The 24,467-nt window shown below is 34.4% G+C and overlaps 3 protein-coding genes across 8 annotated transcripts; 2 read left to right on the top strand and 1 right to left on the bottom strand.

Moving 5' to 3' along the window:
• Positions 1-5,739: 5,739 nt before the first annotated feature.
• On the top strand, positions 5,740-7,151 carry LOC140991868 (ethylene-responsive transcription factor ERF003-like). The gene is made up of 2 exons (XM_073462034.1): positions 5,740-6,113; positions 6,438-7,151. Exons 1-2 carry the CDS (start codon positions 5,920-5,922, stop codon positions 6,880-6,882), a joined length of 639 nt encoding a protein of 212 aa, XP_073318135.1. The 5' UTR covers positions 5,740-5,919; the 3' UTR covers positions 6,883-7,151.
• Positions 7,152-12,037: 4,886 nt separating this feature from the next.
• Positions 12,038-15,413, bottom strand: LOC140991866 (probable receptor-like protein kinase At1g80640). 5 transcript variants are annotated; one of them, XM_073462030.1, is made up of 10 exons: positions 14,901-15,412; positions 14,444-14,611; positions 14,113-14,366; positions 13,889-14,021; positions 13,736-13,799; positions 13,554-13,650; positions 13,356-13,458; positions 12,904-13,112; positions 12,639-12,808; positions 12,038-12,475 (listed from the first exon to the last, which is right to left on the bottom strand). In XM_073462030.1, the coding sequence occupies exons 1-9, from the start codon at positions 15,070-15,072 to the stop codon at positions 12,671-12,673; spliced, it is 1,338 nt and encodes a 445-aa protein (XP_073318131.1). In that variant the 5' UTR covers positions 15,073-15,412; the 3' UTR covers positions 12,038-12,475; positions 12,639-12,670. The 5 variants fall into 5 exon arrangements, with proteins under 5 accessions (XP_073318131.1, XP_073318132.1, XP_073318133.1 ...); XM_073462031.1 differs by having other exon boundaries at positions 12,661-12,808; XM_073462032.1 differs by having other exon boundaries at positions 12,038-12,407; positions 12,661-12,808.
• Positions 15,414-17,015: 1,602 nt separating this feature from the next.
• Positions 17,016-20,858, top strand: LOC140990860 (uncharacterized). Of its 2 annotated transcripts, none has more exons than XM_073460688.1 (5): positions 17,016-17,479; positions 19,833-19,886; positions 20,097-20,159; positions 20,242-20,310; positions 20,430-20,858. In XM_073460688.1, the coding sequence occupies exons 1-5, from the start codon at positions 17,159-17,161 to the stop codon at positions 20,541-20,543; spliced, it is 621 nt and encodes a 206-aa protein (XP_073316789.1). In that variant the 5' UTR covers positions 17,016-17,158; the 3' UTR covers positions 20,544-20,858. The 2 variants fall into 2 exon arrangements, with proteins under 2 accessions (XP_073316789.1, XP_073316790.1); XM_073460689.1 differs by having other exon boundaries at positions 17,021-17,479; positions 19,836-19,886.
• The last annotated feature ends 3,609 nt before the right edge of the window (positions 20,859-24,467 follow it).

Here is a 24,467-nt window from a genome sequence, read left to right as displayed (position 1 = left end):
TTCCCAAAATAATGAGACACTATGAAAGAAAATGCACGTGCGAATTTAGCCAGATCAAATGTGCTCATGTGCACGGGAAATTATTGTGCTCCTCCAGTGGAATGCCGCCAGGTGGCTTGAAAAATCCAAAATTTCCTAATCTGGATTTGTACATATATTATAATTAATAGCTTGTAAACTTTTCACTCCCTGAAATATTTTTAGGAAATTTTATTGTTTTGAAACACAAACGTAAAATTCAATATTTTTAATAATTTTATACAAACATTTAAGTGTTTTACAAAAAAAATTGAGTTGGACGAGGCTTATTATGATTGAATCTCGAATCTAAAATTTTGTTTCAAATTTGAAAATTTGGTGTCATATTATGCAAAAATGTTAATACTCGCTGAATGTAGAGAAGTAGATTGAAGAGTGTAACATATTCATTTAACAACGAAATAATTTGATAGAAAGAATTATGTTTTCTGCAAAAAAAAATGACATTTTGGGGATTATACTTTTGACTTCACCGAAAAAGTAGGTCTCTTGTGAGACGGTCTCACGAATCTTTATCTGTGAGACGGGTCAACCATACCGATATTCACAATAAAAAGTAATACTCTTAGCATAAAAAGTAATACTTTTTCACGTATGACCCAAATAAGAGATTCGTATCACAAAATACGACCCGTGAGACCATCTCACACAAGTTTTTGCCTCACCGAAAACAATTACTAATAAAAGTTCTAGCTTTATTAATAGTAATAGATATATGCGCAAAGTAGGCGTAAGAAAAGTTGATTTGTGTCTTAAAAAATAAAAATCGACATGGTACAAAATAATCTAAGAGGTAATGTGTTCAATTTTCATTGCATCTGCTTTCTCAGTTTGAGTCTACTACACAGAGCATCTTTGTGTCTTGAAAATATAAAATAAAAATTGATATGGATACAAAATAATCTAAGAGGTCAGATGTTCAATTCTTCATTGATCTTCTTTCCCAGTTTGAGTCCGCCGTACATGACTTATCCAATATAGTTCACTTTGATCAACTTGGTTTTCAGACTAATACATTGGCCTTATGAGTTACCTAAACTGCATCAAAAAATAGTGGTCGCGAGTTCTCAAAATTTTTTTTTAAAAAAAATCATTATTGTTACTATCAAGTTCAACCCCATTGTTCTAAACGTGTTGCGTAAATAAAATTAAGCTAAACTACCTCCACTGGGCTGGGCATGCCTTTGTATGGTTCGGTTTTTAGCCCATAAATATATTTAGTAAAGTCCACTAAAGTGTTGCTAAGGCTTTTATTGTTTGGGCCAATCGTTATTTCAAGAAATTTTAAAAATCTATATCAATCATTTGTAGGACTTGTCCAATAACTTCATTTTCAGCAACATAGTATGCAGGCTTTTTGCCTGACCAATCCTATGGATGCGATGTTCTTCCTCGTGTTCGTTTGTCGGATAAATCCGGATGCGATCATAATTTATACATATTTTCGAAGTTAATTCTCATTTAGAACGAAATTTCAAATTCGATATCTAATTATAATAAAATATGGAGATATTTCTCATATAAGATAATAATAATAATATATATTTCTCAATCAATGTGTCGGTGTTGTTATTCTTCGATTGACACAAATTATTAATTTATTATATTATAAAAAAAAGTGGAACTAACAAATGACCCACATAACCAAGGGGAGGATGCCCACTATGCATAGGTAGGTCTTCTTCTTTTTTTGATTGAGTAAATGTGAAGAAAGGAACCCCAAAATTCCTCTATCTTTTTATTTATTTCTTTTCCAATCCCAAAGCACGCGCAAACTCCCTTTTCATACATATAAATTGTTTTATATCGAAAAAAATCTTACAGTCGAATTTGACTACATAATAACGCATGAATTGATGTATATCTATTATGAAGCCATTATGTAATTATTATAATTATTATTTTTCTATTAATTGTACATGCTAGTACAAAATAAAGTACTTGAGGAGATAATTACTGTTTGTTTTTACATTACAATATTAAAAGGTGTTTAAATTAGCAATTATAAGAAGAAAAAAAAATCTCATAATTTTGGCACACTTTTTTCCAGACAAAGTAGAAAACCCACATGAACAAAAATTGTTTGGATCCTGAAAAGTCATGAAATCCATAATCATCAACAGGATTTTTGCTTATGATCAGACACCAACTTTTTCGAAATGTTCACATGTAAGGAATATTGCTTGACAGATGTGAGTGTATATATCAGTAATAGTGCAATATTGTAAATTTGTGTTTTATCAGAATTAAGTGTTGTGTCAAATGTTACAACATTTAAGACAACATGCACCGAAATATTAAATTTTGTAACACAAATTAACTTTAAGTAAATACGATGGACAATATTAAATATGCACAAGTATAAATACTTGTGAGGTGCCTCAGGGCAAAAATTAATCACTAGAAAACCAAAACGTTTACACAAAAACCAATCACTAGTGATTATGACTAAAATCAATTTTCTCAACACTTTGAGAAAATAAACTGCTTTCTAAAAACAAGTAATCAGAACAAAACGTATTCAAGAAAGCCAAAACATGATGTCAAAAACTTGGAGCAACAAAAACGATCTTCAGCCAACTTCGTCACGGATGTTGTCTGCAGATATCTCCAACACGCAAGACAACACGCGGTATCTACACTCTTCACAACAGCATCGTCTTTGTGAATTGTTTTCCTCTGAAAAACACAACGTGCAAAAGTGCGTGAATTATTGAACGAGAAAAGAAGCACCAAAAGGAACGAGCACCCTCTTCTTAACTTGCTTTCTTTATTTATAGTTGTCTCATCTTCAAGAAAATCTACAAGATATGGAAATCAAAAATTTTATTAGAAACAATCTCTTTTTAAATCAATATTATCATATCTTAGAAGTCATTATCATAAATAACATATCTTAAAAATCATTATCATAAATATCATATTTAGAAAATCATTATCATAAATATATTATCTAGAAAGACAAAACCATTAATTCAATATCTCATGAAAGCTTATCTATAAAAAAGTTAAATATAAAAAGAAATTATTTCAAAGAATAAATTATATCTTGGAATCCAAGATAATTTTTCCTTTCATCATATATATTTTTCAATAATAATGAATGTATTTGCTTTTTCTTAAAATTGGCAAGTTGGTTCATAATTGACCCTGCAATATTTTGGAGAAATCGACGGAGATTTTTATCATCAGCCTTTGATTCTTTTCTGTTATTTGACCAGTCCCAGAAGTTTAATTGTCAAGTAGAGTAATTTTACATATATCTCAATAGGTAAACATTTTTCAAGATTCAAATAATTTTTTAAGAGCATGTGGAAGCAACACAATCTAAGGAGTGACTAAAGGGTGCCAACTCTTTGTCAACATCTATATATAATCTACCATCTTATTAAAAAAAAAAAAAAAAAAAACACATATAAATATAGTTTACTGAAAATTTCGTTGCACTACCCGAATGCCAACGCCCACAGCCCATTTGTTTTCACATGAGACTGGTCAACGTTGATCAGTCTAATGTTGAAACAGTAAACACATTGACCGTCAGATGCAACATATTCACCTATTAATATCGAATTTATCTAAATTTATATATAAAATAACACATTATTTTGTTGAAGTATCACTCCAACCAAACTTATCTTAGTTAGTAAATAGTAACGAGGTACGAGATCGAGACGTACTTTAGAGTGAATGTATGTGGATAGTGCAAAAACATTGCCATGAGGGAGAGAGTACAAATTATGTGCTAAATTTCTCATGTTTTGTTTGTGATTAAATACTGTGAGGCACATGGGCAGGTTTTCCTATGTTTAGCAAATATGTAATATATTATCAGCCACATATGGTATGTTTATTATAATTCGTTAATAAAAAAATCCATTACTATCACTAAATAATATTTTTTTAAAATGAATTATAAAAAAATAATAAAAAATGGATAATACCATTCCTCCACGTTAGGAGGCCATAATCTTGCGAAAGATACATTTCATCTGCTACTGTTGCTAAAATTCATGTACGCCCTTCTATTAAAATAAGCACTCCCATCTCCTCCTCAAAATAATATTAATAATAATAAACACTCCCTATATCCAAAAAATATATATATTTATAAAAGTAATAAGAACAATAATACCAATTTTGTTCGTATTTCTTTGATTGTGTTTAGATTGATAAGAATAGAAAAGACTAATATAATAGAAAACAACTGTCTTTTCTGTATACTTTTTCCGGTTCAAATGGCATGCATCTCATGTGTATTTGAATTATATGACATTTACTATTGAAGTTGAATAACTTGATATGGAGTGGAGTGGATTTGAAATTCACTTTAATTTGCTCATTTAGTAAGTTTGCATGTGTGGAGATGGATTTAAAATGAATCAATTTCGATTATGATTGTATTCTAAGAAATGAAACAATAGATCAAATCTTAAATTTATATCTTATTTACACATTATTAGTCACACAAAATAAAATGAATTTTAAACGACATCATTATTTGGTAAATTTGAAATTCATTCGAATTAATATGAAACACTATATAAACATAAAAAGAGTTAATTTTAAATTCATGATCTTGTTTCTCTAAAACAACAAAATTACATTTGAAATTCATGTGATTGATGAATTTCAAATATATTTAAATGTATTTTTGTAGTTTTATATTAACATGATCATAAACTTTAAATATGCATCTTCCATGTTTATATAATATTATATTTTAATTATGATGAATTTCAAGTTAACCCAATAATAGTCATTTGAAATTCATTATACTTTGTGTAATTAATTTGTAAATAAATAAGTATTTCACTGTTAACAATAAAAATATAATCAAATTCAATGGATTTCACATATATCAATTCATTCAAATATAATTGTTCATACCCCAGAGATATCCGGTTCATCCAAGAGGCACGCGTGTCATCTTGAGTCTGGGTTTAGGGTAGTCAGGAAGTCAGGAAAGTCGAGCAAATCGACCAGTGTTCAAAAGGAGCCGAACTCTCAGCCGAGCCCGGGCAATGAAAGCACAGGTAGTGTAATTAATAGACAGTACTCCACGTCACGTTCATCCACTTGAGCACCTCGGTACAGATGTCATCTCCGAGTTGATCAGTTCGGGACGCCATGTCTAGATAATAATTGACAGGTCTTTCGGCGCGTAGAAGTGATGTGACTAGACTGAAGGTAGTATAGACTATCAGATTTGACAGTGTCAGAAAACAGAGCATGAGTGTCCATCTCGTCATGAATAGCAGCTGGACATTGAAAACAAAATCATCAACTTTTATCTTATAAATACAAGATTTGCTCAATAATCATGCATTCACATATTCTTGCAAAAAATATGCGTACTCCCTGCACATTCTTTTGATATAAAGTGCTTGACTGACTTGAGGGATGAAGTGGCTACGCTGGATAATCTTCCGGCGCCCAATAACGTTCCCTACTTTCTTAAGTATGCAAATACTTCAAGCCCGGATAGTTTTCACCGGAATTTCGACAAACCAAAACATAAATCAACCTGACCCGATGTAATTGTCCATCAAACTCATACTCAATTCACCTGGTCATCATAGCCAAATCGAATCAAATCCACATGATTTTCGACTTTCTATTTTCATCCAAGGGATAGTAGATTTTTCATAAGTTTAGAACTCGAGATCTGTCTCGACCGAGTCTTTAGGTGTCGATATTATCTTTAATCTTCTCATATATATGTCAGCCGTAAAAGGGTTTCGGCTGGCACGTCTCGCGATACAAAAAACAAGATAATGGGAATGGGATATGAAAGGGCATAGAAAAGTCATGTGGGGTCCAATCTCATGCTTGATTGCCAGCTGAAAGCCGCAACGTACGCTTACATAAACCCCCCCTATGTTGCCACTGTCGTCTCTCTTGGAGACATTATCACAAACACTTTTCCTAAATTTGCTCCTACGAAATACAACTGCTTGCAGAACTTCGATTGTCCCACCAGCTACCTCCATGGCCAGACAGCAACAACGGTACCGCGGCGTACGGCAGCGACATTGGGGATCCTGGGTTTCCGAAATTCGCCACCCTTTACTGTAAGCTCCCGTGTTCTCTTCATGTATTTGTGGACTCGACTTTTAGTTTTCTGTCTGTGGGGATGTTTGATGTATCTACGAAGGGTGGGGGTGCATTAATGAATTTCAGCATTAATTTCAAGAAAACAAACTACCCATCAATTTAAGTGTCTGGTTCATTGTTTCTTGAAACGAACAAGTTTATTCCGTTGCTTGGATTTAACGAGCATGTAGTCCTCTCTGTATACTGTGGTTTTGTTCGAATATGGTTCTTACAAAATATTTGTTGTATTTTGTTAACCATAATGGCTATGTTAATGACTACTTTTTATCTTGTTCATGCAGAAAGACAAGAGTATGGCTAGGCACATTCGAGACAGCAGAGGATGCTGCCAAGGCGTACGACGAGGCTGCACGTATCATGTCCGGGCCTAGAGCACGCACAAACTTCTCCCACAACCCGGACGAGCCACGATCATCGTCAGCGAAGCTTCTTTCAGCCACACTAATGGCTAAGCTACATAAATGCCACATGGCTTCCCTCAAAATGGTCAAGAAACCAGTTGTTAATAAGCTAAACGAAGCAGATCATTTTCCATGTTTTGACAGAGGTAATGCCATTGATTTAAACAATGACCAGAAGGGTGTTAATAATTGCGAAATCCCAGTAGGAGATAATGGGCAGAAATTTGAATCTCTTGAAGATGATCACATTGAGCAGATGATTCAGGAGCTACTTGATTATGGTTCAATTGAGCTTTCTTCTGTTATGGGAAATTCAACAATGTAGTGGAGAGATTTTAGTATTGTTTCTTCCCCTTTTACTTGAATCTATTTCTTCGACAAACTTTTTTCCCGAGTTACAATGTGGTGGCGGGCACATGAGGGAAGGGAGGTTAGGCTGGAGCCGATGCCGATATCGATATCAACCAGTGACGTCTAAGTGGCATTTCTTCAACATTTTTTATGCATCTATATTGTGACAAATATTCCTATCATCATGGGATGAAAATCAATGTGAATTTAAGAATCAATAAAATTTTATAAGAACATAATACAAATTCTTGGGATTTTAAAAAAAATATACATAAAATTCCTTATCCTTCAATAATGTACATGTATATTCAAGCGTACATTGTTACAATATTAAAACTAAAAGGTCTTTTTTCTTCTTCTTCTTTCCAAATAGTATTTGGGAGGGGGGAAAAAGCCTAGAAGAGCAATTTATAGATATATATATTTAAATATCATCCAAAAAACTAGATGCATTTTGCATTTTAACATCATATTATGTAATAAATGTAGCCTGAGAGACTCCAGGGGTGTTTTTTGGCCTCCATTAAAGCATTTAATGCTTTTGGAAGTATTTTCTCCACTCCATGTCAGTCTTGAAAGTTGGTACTTGATAGTTTTCATGTGACTCCTTGGATATATTGTTTTTTAAAAAATATATATAGAGAGGAGGGACAAAATTCAATTGTTTCTGCCTATTTAAAACCAGCAATTGAAAAATAGAAATTCAATAAATTATATTAAATTGATGTGTCAGGCATAAGATATCCCGATACTCCTAAATATCATTAGATTATATAAGATTATCGTATATCAGGTAGGATATGTTCATGTGAAGTAACACTCTCGAAGTAGCATGTTCTCTTCCTCCTTACTATTTGTTATTATAACATCATGTGAAAAAGGTTTGGGAAAAACAGGGCTAATAATTGATGTGAATGTTTTCTCATTCGCTTTATTTTTGTGTGATCACCAGATATAACAGCTGCTGTACACTACTATGGAATTGGAGTCATACTATTGATTCAAAGTTCTGTTTTTTGTTTTGTCTTAGTCATACTATTGATTCAAAGTTCTGCTTTTTGTTTTGTCTTTTTGACCCATTTTTTTTTAAATTATATATATATAAATAAATAAATAAATTGTATTATTTTAATTAGGGACAGTGTCCAATCTCTATGATTTATACTGTCCAAAAACATTTCAACATCAAAGTCCACGCGCATTCATTCACAAAATTGCCATCTAATAAAGATTTTCAAAATGAATGTCCATTGGTAAAAGTTGTCTTCCCAGTTGTTTCTTTTAATGAATTGGTGAACATTTCTAAGATTACATCCAAAAAATTCAAAAAAATTCCATGATTTTTCCATGCCATAACATCCTAATTTTAAAATTTCACGACTTTTGATACAATTATCGAAATTTTTATGCCAGTTGTCTACATGCCATATATAATATCAAAAAACTATGTCCATTATCGAGTACTACAGTTTCTATGTCGCATCGTCAGGTATAACACACCCGGTGTATTGACAGTAGAAAATATGTTTGTTCAATCTCGATGAAATATAGTTTCTATGCCGCATCAGGTATAACACATCTAATTAAATTCGCTACTTTCCTAATACATGAATATTTTCAACAACAATCCTTATCAATCCTCTTCCACAGACATCACCATTGCATGTGCCATTGTTACTTACATACTTTGAATGCAATATTTCATTTGTCCACAACTAAACCATTCAATCTAAATGGGCCCATTTCCCACGACTGCCTCCACATGCCTTCCATAAACTTACATGCATTTTCTCCGCTCCTCAATCTCAGTGTGAAGGATTAATAGTATCAAAATCTTGAGTAGATTTAATTTAAAAAATTTTCAATTCCATCACCTATGTCTAAAAAATATATTTTACATGACTTCTGTTTGGTTTTTCTGACATGTATCATAAATTTATAATATACATCCTTTATTTATGTATAATAGACACAGACACAGTTATCAAAACAGGTTAAGTCAGTCGGAGCATCTTGACCAGCCACATAAAATAGATTGGTCGTGTTGTCAATATTGAGACCCGGTTTGCCAAATTTATCACCAACCATAATGGCGGGACGGTCTGCGTCGTCGGTCTTTTTTAACTGTGGTAGTTACAAAGGAAAGTTAGGTTGGAACTATATTGGACATACATGATTCGCAAAAACTCTTGTGATGAGACGGTCGCACGGGTTAATTTTGTGAAACGGATATTTTATATGAATCATCCACGAAAAAATTTTACTTTTTATGTCAAATATATTAATTTTTATTATAAATATGGACATGATTGATCCGTCTCACGAATAAAGATCCGTGAGAACGTCTTATGAAAGACCTACTCTACATGATTGATATCTCGAATAGGTTATCGTACTTGTATAATTTCTTGAATTCATAGGCAATAAACAAGGGAATAGTATCTAAATGGTGATCATAAAAATAATTATTAACACTAATTCAATCAATTTGAGATTTAAAATGAAAAAAATTCTATAGGAGGGTGGCCGAGAGCTCATTTAATATCTTTCAATAATACATGGACATGCATGTATGATGTGTAGGAATACTCTTGAATAGACATCCATCAAATACACAACTAAATCTTAACCAAAAGATACTAAACAACATGCTCAAAAAAAAAAAAAATTTACTAAACTACCTATATTTTTTCCCTTTTTCTCTCTTACTTGATCGGAGTGCTGTAATTTGAAAAATATATCATATTTTAATCGCGAATAAACTCGAGGCAGTATAAGTGATAATTTTGCAAACTTATTAGTCTGTAAATTTGGCGTGTGTGTCGAGAGTTGCATGTTTTTTGGTATAAGTTTTTGAACATCACGAAGATGTTTATGTCATTAAATCACTGAGATACTGGCTAAGCAACCATATGTGAGTAAACAAGTTGTCATGATTCCTTCACTATTACAAGCCATGTAGGAGCAGCTCAAGTACCACGGTTTGATCGTTCTTCCAGCAAGGACAATTATTGTACCCAACAAACCGTAGTATAATATAATACATATAGAAATAAATGAAGATCGAGTCAAATGATTAATCCAATTTCTATTCAAGCTTTGATTGTCCATTAGAAAGCGTGTTGCTAATGACAATCAATCAATGTCATAATTAATCTTGCTTAACAACTTATAAATCGCTGGCAAATTTGATGGATCCAAAGTCCATTAAGTGTATGAGCCTCACAATTTGTCTTTATTTGTGCACAACCACCATATATTAATTATATAATCATATCTATCGAATTGTTAGTCAATGCCAACCCATCTTATATTTACGAGTTTCATCATAATTTTTCCGTAAGATTTTTTTTTTTAAAAAAATACAAGCATAAATCAGTCTATTCGAGTTCAAATAAGTTAAACTTAATGGGATTCACAACCGAGTTTCCATAAAATTTGAATCACACTCATTATTGCACAAAGTTGAAGTAATCACTCATATTCAAACAAGAATAGTAATTGCCGATGACTCATAGTTCATCTTATACTAATGTCTCAAATTTGGGACGGAGTCTCGGATTCAAAACACAATTATAACAAATATCTGCCAAACTCAAAAAAAAAAAAAAACATTGCCATTTTTTTTTACTGGTGGGTGTATTCTAATCTAAGTTTGTTGATCAATTCTCAAGAGAAACACCTGTAGACCACATATTTTTGAGAAGGGAGTTCAAATACAAATAACTGGTGTTCTAGGCGAGAGTGCTTCCAAGCTTGTCAAACTCTCCACATTAAAGTTCTTCACGAGAGAACCTTGGATTTTTGTTAGCCTTGACACATGTTCTTGTGAAACTGACATCGAGAATCGTAATAGTTCGAGATGGATTCACTAACTTACGAGATTGAAAATCGCGGAGATGGATCCGAAAATGGAGTGGAGGGAAGCATTTGATGTATTTTAGAGGCAGTATTTCTGTTTTTGAACAAAACTATACTTGTTGTGTTGTACTGTTTGTTTATACCGAACATATCCTCCTACTCTAAACCAAAACATGAATATCACTTTGGATTGTTGATGGACATATTTTGTAAAAGAAATTACTTCTCTTTCCATACAAATTCTTGAAGGATATCATTTTGCAGTAATGCTTTCGAAATCAGGCTGCCTACTATCATAAGATGCAAGTGATAATCTCCCGAGAGACAGGCTGCATGTTGAAATATCAGAATCCTCCCTATTCCTGTAACCTCTTTTCTTCCCATAATAGTTCATCATCTCCTATTTGGAAATACGCTATTGCTGGATTTAAACTTCATCCCTCCACTCACTGACCCTCCATTTTTTCCATTTTTGGTCTCTGCTCCATACTTGCTGTTCCTAAACGACCAACAAAACGAGCCCGTTTCAGTAACGTCAGTATCTTGATTGCTAGCTTGCTGGTTCCCTTCTAGTATAAAAGGTGAACAATGGAGTTGAAGTTTCTTGACAGTAATAATGGGAACAACATATTATTTCTGGTCAAGATTTAGCAAGGTATCATCTGGAGAAATTATGTCAAATGGCAGCTGGAATATTGTGGGGTGTGCGACACAGCATTTGGGGTTACAGTTGAGTAGCTCTGAAGCTAGAATCGAACGGTCGTGTAGCTCCACGTGACCACCTGAATGAACTATCTTTACAAACAGATTCTTGCTGCTGTTACTCACAAAACCAGATGGAAATTGAACTCATAACTGTTTTTCCTTTTTTCGTTTCCTTTAAAGTTTTGAGGTGTATATAGGAGGAAGACAAGTTTTGTACTGGCTGTTGCTTTAGCATTAATGTTTCATACCAAGATTCTTGTTCTCGGATTGTTTTTGTCTGTGGAACTTTGGTTTTGCAGAGAAAATCCTTTTGTTCTTTGTATTATCTGGTTGTAAGATAGAGACAGAAAGCATTTTTACGTTGTTTTGGTTAAAGACAAAAGTTAAAAGGATTTGGAAGGCTTGATGAATCAACAGATTGTTTGCTGTGAATTGGAGAGAATTTGTAGACTAGAACATGCCGATTTACATTAACCAATAGCAGAAAAGGCATTCTAGATTCTTCTAGAATATGTAGCATGAATTTGATATATGATACATATTCTTCAAGAAAATTTTAAAAATTATATACCGCAGATGTATAATTCACTTATATTCATGAAAGACAAAATTGGTCGCTATTTTGAACAGAAGATCTAAGATTGAAAAAAGAACCAAATAGTGATCTAAACATTAGAAGTATTAACAAGGCACGATGTTTATATGCTGGTTTTTGGTCCACGGAATAATTTGATATCTCAAAGAAACGTAGATTTCATGCAATCGAACATGTCAGTGTCTTAGACATTTCAAATTCACATGAGATGAGAATGCAGGTGCCCCTGTATGAGAAGTAGCCCTGCATTAGTTGAACTGTTTCCGGTTTCTGAATTACCATAATCCTTGGGACGCGAGTGAACTTTTTTTGACTCGTACCCCTTAGATGGGCATGAACTGGAAAAGCAATAAAATTGATAAAATAAGAGCCTGTCCGATAGGCGGCTTGACATATTCTTTGCCAGCTGCAGGGTACAATGACAAAACAACAAAACCTTTATCGTTCTTAACTTAAGAGCAAAAAAAAAAAATCTGCGTATTGTATATTAGTAATCGGGTTTTCTGGCAGAAGAGTTCATGCAGTCTAAGACCAAGAACATAGAAACAGGCATTTGGTAAAATGCTAACAGATGAACAAAAGTAGTAGTACTTGTATATGTTCAGGGAGCAGAATCGATTGTTCTAAGGGATCCTCCGAGCTCAAGAGGCACAAGGGGGACGAAAGAATGCAAGACGTCAGTTATGAGTGGTCTATAACTCGGCTCTGGTTGTACACATAGCACAGCTATTGCTGCCACCTGAACAGGAAAATGGATACCATCAAATTGAGTTAAAACTAGTTTTCGAAAATACTTGAGCACAAGAGTGGTTGGTATTTTGTGAAAAAACACACTTGATACAAATGCTTCAAATCCATTGTGTTTCTGATGGCTTGATCGACAATGTTTGGAAGCTTTGATCTGTCCATAAGATGAGGCGTCGCCCAGGTAACTATAGATTGGCACTGTGCATCAGCCAATCTTTCTACAGGACGTCTTCCCAACAAAAGCTCAAGAAGAACCACGCCAAACGCATACACATCACTTTTGTCTGTAAGTTTACCTATAAATTGTTCAAGAATTTGTTGCTAATAAATTCAGAGTCGAATGACTATCATTGTGCAAGAAATAACTGTAGAAGGAGACAGTTTAATTAAAGTATTTTCAACTATTTTAAACAGGACAACAATTAAAAATCCAAGTATGATGTTTTGATCATATCAGGGCAATTGTTGCTTCCTCGAAAAACAGTGCGGAATGTAAGAAGCCATTTTCTGTGCAGACAAGTACAAGGAATAGTCTTTACCATCTAGCAAGTACTCGGGAGCTAAATAGCCCAAGGTTCCAGAAAACTTATGGTTGTTCGTGTTCGGTTTCCCTCCAGAAATTGCAAGGCCAAAGTCAGAGAGCTTGAACCAAAAGACTAATTGAATCAGCTAACTCGTAATATTGACGTAGAATCAAAGTTATGAGAGAAAACAGAACATTTCTTCTGTAATATTACCTTGGCATTGAACTTGGAATCAAGAAGAATATTCGATGATTTCAGATTTCTATGTATCAAAGGTGGGTCACAAACTTCATGCAAGTGTTCTAATCCTCTGGTTAGAGGTAAAAAGTGTTTGGTAAGACACTAAGGCTGGGAAACCAATGATAAAAACAAAAAGTTAACTAAAAAAGGGGTACCTTGCAACATCAAGGGCGACTTTCATTCTTAGATGCCAATTCAAAGTCGATTCACGATTACGTTCTAAAACGAATTCATTCATGTAAGAAATACAAAACTATCATTGATTAATCTTGCGACATAACCAAAAATCATGAAAAATTGAAATTTACCATGCAAGTGGGATTCCAATGACCCATTCTCCAGCATTTCATAAACCAAGAACCGTGCTTTGCCATGAATACAATATCCTAAAAGAGAAACAATGTTTTGATGTTGTATTTTACCAAGCAATTCGACCTCAATCTGCAAATCGAAACAAAATCGAGCATAATGAATATCCGTAAAACTAACATAAACATTTCCTAGCTATAATCAAAATTAGCCTGCACTTCACCTCAAATCCTGTTTCAGCTTCCTGCACACCAGCATATACTTTTTTCACAGCCGAATGGATGTTCTCACTGAAACGAGCTTTATACACACGCCCAAATCCATCTTCTCCTATAACATTCCCTTCATCAAAATCTTTTGTAGCAGATACTAGCGATTGGTACTCAATTGCAGCAATAGGACAACCCTTCTTGCCACCACTCTTTAAAGACGAAAATTTATCCAAACTCGTACTTAATGACATTCCTTTAGCAGCATCTACATATGCAGATTAAATAAATAACAAGAATGAAAGTCAAAAGGGAAACTGGATATCTACTTTCAAACAGATATACCTGAATTCACATCACCTCTTGCGTTACATTTCTTCAAAATTTTCAGCCTGCGTATTAAGAAACAAGACAGAAGCAGCAAAATTCCTCCCAGAAGAGTTGAAGCAACAACAAGAGCAATAAGTATTTTCTTGTTCAAGTCCTTGCTGTGCACAACCTTAACTTCTACAACTTCAAAAAAACAAAGCCAATGATACAATTAACTTAAAGTAATATCCCATTATTATTTCCCCAAACACTTTCTTTTTTACAGCTAATCATTGCCAAAAGCAAATACAAGGGAAAAAAATCGAAGTACAAGATTAATACAATCTCTGTGTGATCAACATTTTCAAGAATACAACAAATCGGGCCAAGCCAAAAAAACAGAGAAAATAACAAACTCACCGAAAAAAATCAAAGCCCACCATTTCAAAAGTCTTAACAACTGAACCAAATAGAGTAGACATTCTTGTGTTACCTGGAGGCGGCGTAATTAAATCAGAAGAATTCTTGAAAACGGGTTCTTTTTCCTTAGGAAGAACAGGGTCAGACACAGGGGGATCTACACTCACATCTAGGGGAGCCGAGAACAAAGGGGAGCTAAGAACCCAAATGGGTATCAGGATCGAAAGCAAAAGCTTCAAACCCATTCCTTCTCTCAAAATCTTGTTTCTAGAATGAGATTTGCCTTATCTGATATTTTAAGGCAATCCAAATTTGAATATTTTGAGAATGTGATAGACTTTCTCAAGCATGTCTTATGTGCATCTCACAGTTTTTTTTTTTTTGAAAAAAAATCTGTTCTTTCCAGTAAATCCAAGTTTTTTAATGGAAGGTGACAAAATAATGTCAGGAAAAAAGCGAAATGATTCTCTTTCTGTATTTCAGAAAAAGAACAAAGTGGCAGTGTTACTCCTTTCTTACAGCGTTAAAAGAAGCTATCTTTATGGAGCCACGATTCGAGAACAGCAGCGTGGCCCAAAACGAGAAGATGGAGGGGTTGGTGCGCATAGTTAAAAAATTTCCATTTTCAGTTTTTTTTCATGACTTTAGTAAAACTGCACAAAAACTTATGTGAGACGATCTCACATATCAATTTACAGATATTTTATATGGGTCGTTTACGAAAAAATATTATTTTTTATGTCAAATATATTAATTTTTATTTTAAATATGGACAGAATTGATCTGTCTCACGAATAAAGATCCGTAAGACCGTCTTATGAAAGACATACTCTAGTAACTATTTTTTTTTTATTTATTTACGATGATAGAACACGTTACGTTAATGAGCATCGCACTTGACAGGTAAACGAAGACTTGATAGAAATATTAAATAATCCATCATTTATAAATTTATTTTTCTAATATAGGATGGATCTTTGACATGTAATTTATATAATCACATGGAGATTGTATCCGTATGAGTATTCTCGAAGTATTTATCTCTTCTTTGATTGTGTAATATAATTTTATTTATCGACAAAAATTAATAAAAAAAATCAATGAAAAAATAACCAAATTCTATACAAGATATTTATAATTTCATACCAACAATTGACTAAATGTTACTAAATATTAAATTTTAAATAATGATAGAATAGCTACAAAATTTGGGCTAAAAATGGTATTTATTAAAACTATCAACTGGGCCAAGTTGGCATCAGTCCAACCACGGGTTTAAGTTTTGGCCCAAATATGAAGATGAAAAATTAATTAATTAATAATAAATAAAAATTGTCAATGTAAAATAAGAATTTTATTCATTTTAAATGATGATTTTAACTTGTATATTATATTATTTATTTGACTTTTACTATATTATTTTCACATAAGTCAATATTTGACTTCCGGTACATCAATATTATTCCATCTATGTGTAATGTAGTAGAATTAAAAATTATTTTCTAATAAATAGCGACAACCACGTATTTAATTTATCAAATCTATATATTATAGTAACATTTTAAATAAAATTATAATATTTTGTATTAGAAAAATATAAAGGACAGAGGAAAATATCAAAGTCAATTAATACAAGAAACTGTCATTTATCATATTCACTGTTCAAAACTCGACATGAATGTTGAAAAATAAACTATCACTTGTCTTACCGGTTAGATTTGAGCTCGAGTTGTAAGGACCAAACCTATTTTCAGCATTTTACAAACCAAATGCTCGAATTCAAGATCGAGCTTTCAGTTCACGAACTATCGAATGTTATATTTCAGATGAGCAACATCCTCGAGTTCGACGTGTAATTAGAAAACGAATAGTATTTTCGAGTTGACTTACTTGTTACGGGTGTTTTACAAGAAATGACATATTCGAATAGTATAGTTACTATTTTTTTTATTACGACACACGTGAGGAGGGAGAATCGAACCCGAGAAGTCAGCTAATCTGACGGGGTGAGACCACTGGGCTACAAACCCGCTCTCAGTAAAGTTAGTATTTAATAAAAGTAGAGTCAATTTTATTAAACTAAGAAACATAGAAAAGTGTATATATATATATACATACACAAACATATGTATGTATACGCGAGCGCACACACAAAACGCCTCATCATGTGTCTCTTATTTAATATTATTATCATCACTGTGAAAATAAAAATATTAATTGATTCTTCACACCACATTTTTCTTTGCCACCATCCCACAATTCCCATTTCCACTTTTCGCATCTCTCCAGTCCAATTCACAGCCTCCAACCAACCCCCTGCGGATCCCAGCCATGACCTGCGCCGACGAGGAATGGGTGGCTGCCGCCATGACAGACGACGCCATGGTGGTGGAGCTCCTGGTGCGCCTCCACCACGCGTCCACGCCGCTCCCTCTCCACTCAGCCGTCGTGCCACTGGAGTGGAGCGTGCGTCAACGCAGGTCAAAGCCTCTGTATCCCAACAACGCCCCGAAGAAGTCAGGCCACAGGGACAGCCCCACGACGGCCTTGTCATTGAGCGGCGCCACCTCGCTCAGCGGGGGATCTGGCGGCGGATGTGAAGAGTCCAGCCTCCCACCTCTCTCCAAGTTATGCCACGCAAAAAGATCTGAGGTTCGTACTCGAAAACGCTCAACACTAGAAATTCTCGTGTCCTAATCGTTGTACACATATGTTCCCAATCCTCCGGCCTTCGCCGAGGCGGCAGCGGCGGGGGTTCTACTCTTCTTTATCCTAGGACTTCTGTGTTTCTTTCATGTTTCTTCGTCAATCGTCAGTGTCTCGTGTCAGTTTTCATTCGATGGGGGTGTCTGGTCATTTACCAAAATACCCCTAAAAACATGGATATTTACTGTCCTAGCGGACACGCGTATGGAGGAAGTCAGATTCAGCCATCTTAGCGCTTTCCCTTTCTTTTTGACGCCAATAATTAAATGCGAGGGTAGTCTCGTCAATTCACCACAAGGAAAGTTCATGTTAATGGTCAGCAGCATGTTTATATTTAATAAATAAATCATTTCTTCATTTAAATCCAATATTATGATCAACAAATTATTATATAATAATTTTTTTTTGGAAATCCATTTTTTTGGATAGATTAGTAAAAAATTTAGTGAGCAATTGATATTAAATTAAATCAAATAATTTATAAGTCAAAGTTGTATGAGATGGAGCTATCTCCACCTTCAAACTTATGGGAAATTGTGTAGAAAATATATATCGGGCTTTGCTTAGAAGTTGGTAAAGAATCATGATAAATGTTATTTTGGAGGGAGGGGTATTTTGGTCCATTTATACGGCGGGTGGGGGGGGGGGGTGGTGGAGCCCTGGTTAATCGGTGGCGTGTTTTCGTGGCAATTAGCCAATTAGGTCTGCGTTGGTTTGGTGGAGTGTTGTTAGCGGTTGTGTGCTCTTTATATGTTAATTTTATTATATTTTCACACACACACACACACACACACACACACATATATATTTTAATGTGTATTGAAGAATTGTATGCTGGGTTCGTGGTATTAGATGAAGTTTCCAATATGACAGCAATGAGTTGGGGCCAGATGTAATAAAAATTCACTAAATTTCATAATCTTTAAAGTTGATTGCCAGCCACTTCGTTATCTATTGGTGAGATGTGTCTTGTGCTTGTCGTTTTCTTGCATCCAACAAATGCCATTTGTACACAATACACGGTGAACACTTCAAGGCACCACACATCAAGGCCAAGTTTTTTTGTCCTATGTTGTATCGATTCGTGTAAATACTGAAAAATGGGATTCTTCTAAAACATGAAATGAATGAGATTGTGGAAAAAATGATTGATAATGTGGTTTTTTTTTGTTGTCGAGGTAAAATGTAACTGTTGGGCTGGAATCAAGTTGTCTGAACTTTGAGTATGTGTATAATATAAGCTGTATGTTAAATTATAAAACGATTATTTGGGTAACTTCTTATGATATTGAGTTTCTGGGAAAAATGGTGTCGATATGGTATCGATGTCAGATGGACGATACAACTTTCACGTTCACCATATTCCAAAAATCGACTAATCAACTTAGACTTACAACTCTTTAATGTTGATTTCGGATGTCTATTCCAGGTTTCCGGTTTATGTGTGTCGGCGTGATAGAGTAAAAGGCTATTATTTGTGCCATCTCCCATGAATTCGAGTTTTCGGGGAGAAGTGGTTTCTAACTCTTTGTATGTGTGTGTAAGGTGTATATGGTGGTACGAAGTTATCGAGGACTTTTTATTGGTTAAAGCTAACTAATATTTTTTTCTTTCAGACACGTGCAATATAGACGACAAATTTATATAGTTCAAATTTATTAATTTGGGATTATGGTTTACATGAAGGGTTTCAGATAGCCATCATGTAAAGTGTGTGATTGGTGCAAAATGTGTGAGAAATTGAATGGTATGGATGTGGTTGAAGTGGAGGGGACCATTTTTCAGTTGTCACCAACTTATTTGTTGAAAGTTGATAACATATTGTTTAATAATCGTCTTCAACTATCAATTAGGTTCCTTGTATGATACCCTTCTTAATTTCCTTAGTTTCTTTTCGGTTTCGTTCTATATCTTCCTTTTATGGCCTATTCCAAGTAAACCAGATGAAACAAGGTCAATCAATGAATCTGTCCCACCAAAAGAAGGGTAGGCATGTCCATTTTCGAGTGCTCAAAGCTTTAGCCATCACTGCAGATGATCTCAGCGTAAATTTTATTGACACGCTAAACATTGAGTTGTGTACGTGGTTTATAGATACGATACCTCTTTGTCGACTATCTGTTCAAGTCTCGTGATCAGTCATAGTTTTTCTATTGATAATGCGATGTTATAATCACATAATTCTTCAACAAAGTCATAGAATAGATTGTAATTGTTCTACGCAAGCAAACTTTTGGACAAAGTCGTTCGTATCATATAACATGACATGCTGATGATTGTGTTCGGTCTCTGATTTTAGCAGGTTAATAGTAGCAGTCAGAAGTCTAGCTCCAAGAGGTCAAGAAAGAAGAAGGTGCGATAAATCATTCTATTTTCTTTTAGGCATATATTGGTCCAAAGACGACATGCCTCATCTTTGGCCTCGGTTTGACTATTTCTGCATAATATGCAAAATTGTCACTAGCGAAAGTTGATCATGCCAAGCCCGTCATAGTTAATATTACTGATAGTCACATTCAGTTTTGTTACTGCTGTTCCTCATTTGGTGTTTATACATCTCCAGAACTTGGCTGAACTGAAGGAAGAAGAAAACTCGCTAATTAAGGAAAGAAGAGATCTTAAAAAGGTATTCTACTTCTTCAGATAATGCCTCTTTCCAGATCATATATACAAATACGACCTTGAATTATAACCCTTTCACGGTGCAGGAAATAGCTGCCTTACGCGCGAATCTGGAGAATCAAAGGTCTGTGAATGAAAGATTGAAGAGAATGAAGGTGAAGTGCTGCCATTTTCTTCACCCATTGTAATTTTATTTGTGTTTTGACACCTAAATTTTTCATGACACAAGACGCCTTGAAAACTTGCATTCAATAATCTTGTGCTGGATTTGCAGCTTGACTTGCCACCAATTCAAGAAAGAGAACTAACATCTCTACCTATTCTTCCCGATCTAAATATCCCGTTCGATGAATTTCCGAGCTCCGATGTGGTTTGTGGAGCCAGCTAGTCGGCGGATCGTGGCGTTAAATAAACTTGACCAAATATAACAAATGACACTATACTAAGTAAGATCTAACCTTGAATTTAGGTTATGTCAAATTAAACTATTAGCCTATATATAGTTGTAACTCTATGCAGTGGCAAATGTATTACTGGAATGGTAAGGATACTTATAAATGAAGGTGCAGATGGTTAGATTTAGGAGCCATATTTTTTTGGAGTCTAAGTGTATTATTTTAATGGGATTTTTTTTTCAAAATTTTTTTTGGGGATTTTAGATGAATACATGTTTGTTCTTGAAATGAAATACTATTTTTCTTAATGTTTTTTCGCATATTTTTTGTGCGATATTAATTTCCTCTGGGCATCTTCGGTACGTAATGCCGACAAAAACAATCCTTTCATTTTAATATTAATATCTTCAAAGTTAAAAATCGAATTATGCTGTGATTATATCGTTAACGGTGCTTGAGCTATAATTGTGTAATTAACATGTGATTAATATAATAACGTAAAAATTTGTTTGAGATGGTTTCACGGGTCGTATTTTGTGAGACATATATCTTATTTGGGTCATCAATGAAAAAGTATTATTTTTTATGTTAAGAGTATTATTTTTTATTGTGAATATCGGTAGGGTTGATCAGTCTCAGATAAAGATTCATGAGNGTGAATATCGGTAGAGTTGACCCGTCTCACAGATAAAGATTCATGAAATCGTCTCACAAAAGACCTACTCATATAATAATTATTGAGGTTCTTGTGAGATCTGGCTCTCGGGTTAATATCTATAAGACAAAGTCAATCTAGTCTCATAAGATTTTTTGTGATTATTATATTATAAGAAAATAGTTTTTTTTTTATTCACTCACTTCTCCAATTTTGGATGGATATTGGTTGATTAAATTTTCAAAATTTAGTTTTGTATGTTTATTTATAATTTTCAACTATTTAAGTTTAATTATTGACATCATATTGGATATGTCAATATTTTTCAAGGACATGTCAATATTAAGATGAAATAGAAATGAAGGTCAATAAAATCAAAATTAATATACAAAAGTCAAAATATTGAAAACTTTGTTAACCAAATCCCAAAATAGACAGAAATGGATAAATATTGAAATTTGACAAAAGTAAATAAAATAAAAAACCAAAATTGGGATTTTTGGGTAAATGGTAAATACATGGTTAGGGTTGATTATTTGAAGTTAAAAGATAGTTTGAAATGTGCGACCGGAGAATCACACCGTAACAGTTGTGTCTGCAAAGCATGATAACTGTTACTGCAAAGCATGATTGCATCATGCATGCAAGTAATCAATCACTCACATTAATATCTTCAATTCTCACCTCTCTGTCCTGTAATCTTCGTATCGTTTCCACTTCGGATGGATCGATTGTCGCGATGTGGTACTCACGCAGTACACCATATCCTCACACCCGGCCGCGCCAGTAGCCCGCCTTTCGTGGGAGGCTCGGCTCCTTGCGGCCCTCTGATCATATTTCCGCAAAATCTTGGATTTGCCTCTGACTCAAAACTAGATTTTTTTTCTTAAATTTCACGAGTTTCTGAAGATTTATCTTGTCGTATAGTTCTTGGATTATTGTTTTTCTTCCTCAAGTAAATTCGGACCGCCATATCTAGTCGTAGTTCTTGATTCTTGGATTACAAAAGTTAGTTTGATTCTCTCTCGATATAACTGGTGAACCTCACACACATATATAACGCAAAATCTATTTCAAAACTGAAATATAATCAAGAACCAGCTTCACGTCATTATATAAACCAATTACAGACAACGGCCTTTAAGATTTATGCATGTAAAATGCACCAATATGAGCACAAAAGGGTGTGGAATCAACTAAAGAGCTAGGCACAAACCCTAAACGTTCAAAAGCTAACCCAGAATATATATGTCAAAACAAGAAACTATTATCAAGGCAAACATGCATAGACCTAAGCCATCAACGAAGAAGCCCTTTTGCCTCACTAAATCCTCCATTAAACTTCAAACCAAGCTCCAGATTAACACCCCTCCTGCTCTCGACCGCAGAATCTGAGCTAAAAAGTTGAGCAGCAGAAGTTACAACACAGCACTTCTTGCTCACATTTTGCACTTTCCCAGATTTTGCATTAGCCCTCGACTTCTTTGCCTCAGAAGATGGTGAACGAGAACAGGAATTAAGCGAGAGGAGAGGCAAAACAGGAGGTATCTGAAAGTTAGTCCGGGCTTTTGAACCCCTCAACCGCCTCGCTGCCGCGTCGTAGGCGCGCGCAGCCTCCTCAGCCGTATCGAAGGTGCCGAGCCAGTGGCGGCACCGCCCTATACGGTCGCGTATCTCCGCTGACCACCTCCCCCACGGCCTCTTCCTCACACCCCGATAGCTTTTCTTCACCCCAACTCCATGATCATCCTCTTTCCTCGTCTCATCAACAGAAATGTTTTGAAAAAACTTCTCTTCGCCGCTGTTAAAACAACTATCCTTGTTCACGTCTACGCCGCGGCTTCCAAAGAGAACACGCTCCCCGACAACAGCTGCAATCCCTTCAAGAACTGAGTGGTTTTCATCAGAATCCCTTCGATTCTCCTCTTCAGAAACCGAAGAAGAGTAACCACGCGAAAACTCACCTGAAACACGATTCCTGTTTGAATCATCAGCCACTTCAGGAACTTGAACTGGAGAGAATGATGAAAAACAAGGTAGAAAACCAGGTTCAGAATCGAATTGATTCCACTGTTGCAACATTTGAAGTGGGTCAAACAGTCCCAGTTCAGGGAAGAAAGTGACGTTTCGCAACATTAGGAAATTGTTGATGTTCCTAACGATGGCTCAGTTTTCTTGGCACTGGCTACAGAGACAGGCAGAAAAAATGTATTCATGAGTTTTAACTCGCAGTTCCCAAATTTATAGTCAGTGGGAATGATTGCATATTGATTCTTGGCCAAACAAATTTGGATTCATTTCATTGCAGCCCCTAAATATTTTTTAATGGTTATCGTTTTAATTCGTATTTAATTGTTAACTTTGATTTGCAGATTCGCTTTCAATTATCGAGAAGCTGATAAAGAAAAGTTATTTATTAATGTCAAATCAAATTAATATAAAATCAAATATTCATTGTTTTACAAAAATTATAGCAAGATCATAGCGATAGCAATTATCATACTAATGCTTGCACGTTCAAGAGTGTGGCTGTGTACATGTTCATATTTGTTTGTGTGATACTTCTTGTAAAAATTAAAATTTTTAAATGAGTTTATAATGGACTACAACAGACTTCTATAGCAATTTAGGTTAATCATTTTTCGTAAAACGTAGACAAATACGAATTAGTTGCTATATAGGCCAATTGGTAGTCACACAGGCTCGGGCTCGAGACGTGACCATTTGTGGCCTCACATAAATAAATTACAAAATTAGCTAAATAATGATGTAATTTGGTTTTTCAAGTTTGAGTGCATATATTATTCAATGCCAAGTAGTGTACATTAACTAAATTTTATTTCATGACATATAATTCATTTGAACCCATTAAATTAGTTTGTTGAGGAATAACTTAATTAATTTTTTAATTTGAAAATCTAGCTCAAGATATTGGTGTCAATTTGGACAAGACCACATTTACTTACTTACACACTCGTCCTTTGCTTGGCAGAGGGGATATACTGTCCTCTCCTCACCCTTTTTCCTAGGATGACGTCATCATCCCCTTTCCCAAGTCCCGTTTGGCTCCTAATCCACGTAATACAACTGTTTTTATTATTAATTTTTTTTAAAAAAAAAAAACCACAGGATTATTCAATGTCAACATAATTAGATTTTTTTCTTTTTTTAAAAAAATATAATTAGATTTCTTACAACAATTTTCTATTTTCTTCTAGCATTACAAGTCTACTCATCCTTTTTAATATGAAATCATTTAATT

Source organism: Primulina huaijiensis, chromosome 13 (genome assembly GCF_012295235.1).
Source record: "Primulina huaijiensis isolate GDHJ02 chromosome 13, ASM1229523v2, whole genome shotgun sequence".
In the NCBI taxonomy this organism is placed as follows: domain Eukaryota; kingdom Viridiplantae; phylum Streptophyta; class Magnoliopsida; order Lamiales; family Gesneriaceae; genus Primulina; species Primulina huaijiensis.
The sequence above is the reverse complement of the archived record's forward strand: the minus strand, read 5'-3'. Positions and strand labels throughout refer to the sequence as shown.

Coding starts and splice junctions, on each gene's coding strand:
- LOC140991868 (XM_073462034.1), top strand. CDS start 5,920: ATGTTGCCACTGTCGTCTCTCTTGGAGACATTATCACAAACACTTTTC. Junction 6,114..6,437: donor GAAATTCGCCACCCTTTACT/GTAAGCTCCCGT, acceptor TTGTTCATGCAG/AAAGACAAGAGTATGGCTAG.
- LOC140991866 (XM_073462030.1), bottom strand. CDS start 15,072: ATGGGTTTGAAGCTTTTGCTTTCGATCCTGATACCCATTTGGGTTCTT. Junction 14,367..14,443: donor AAGAGGTGATGTGAATTCAG/GTATATCTGTTT, acceptor CTGCATATGTAG/ATGCTGCTAAAGGAATGTCA. Junction 13,651..13,735: donor GTCGCCCTTGATGTTGCAAG/GTACCCCTTTTT, acceptor ACCTCTAACCAG/AGGATTAGAACACTTGCATG.
- LOC140990860 (XM_073460688.1), top strand. CDS start 17,159: ATGACCTGCGCCGACGAGGAATGGGTGGCTGCCGCCATGACAGACGAC. Junction 19,887..20,096: donor AGAGGTCAAGAAAGAAGAAG/GTGCGATAAATC, acceptor ATACATCTCCAG/AACTTGGCTGAACTGAAGGA. Junction 20,311..20,429: donor AAAGATTGAAGAGAATGAAG/GTGAAGTGCTGC, acceptor CTGGATTTGCAG/CTTGACTTGCCACCAATTCA.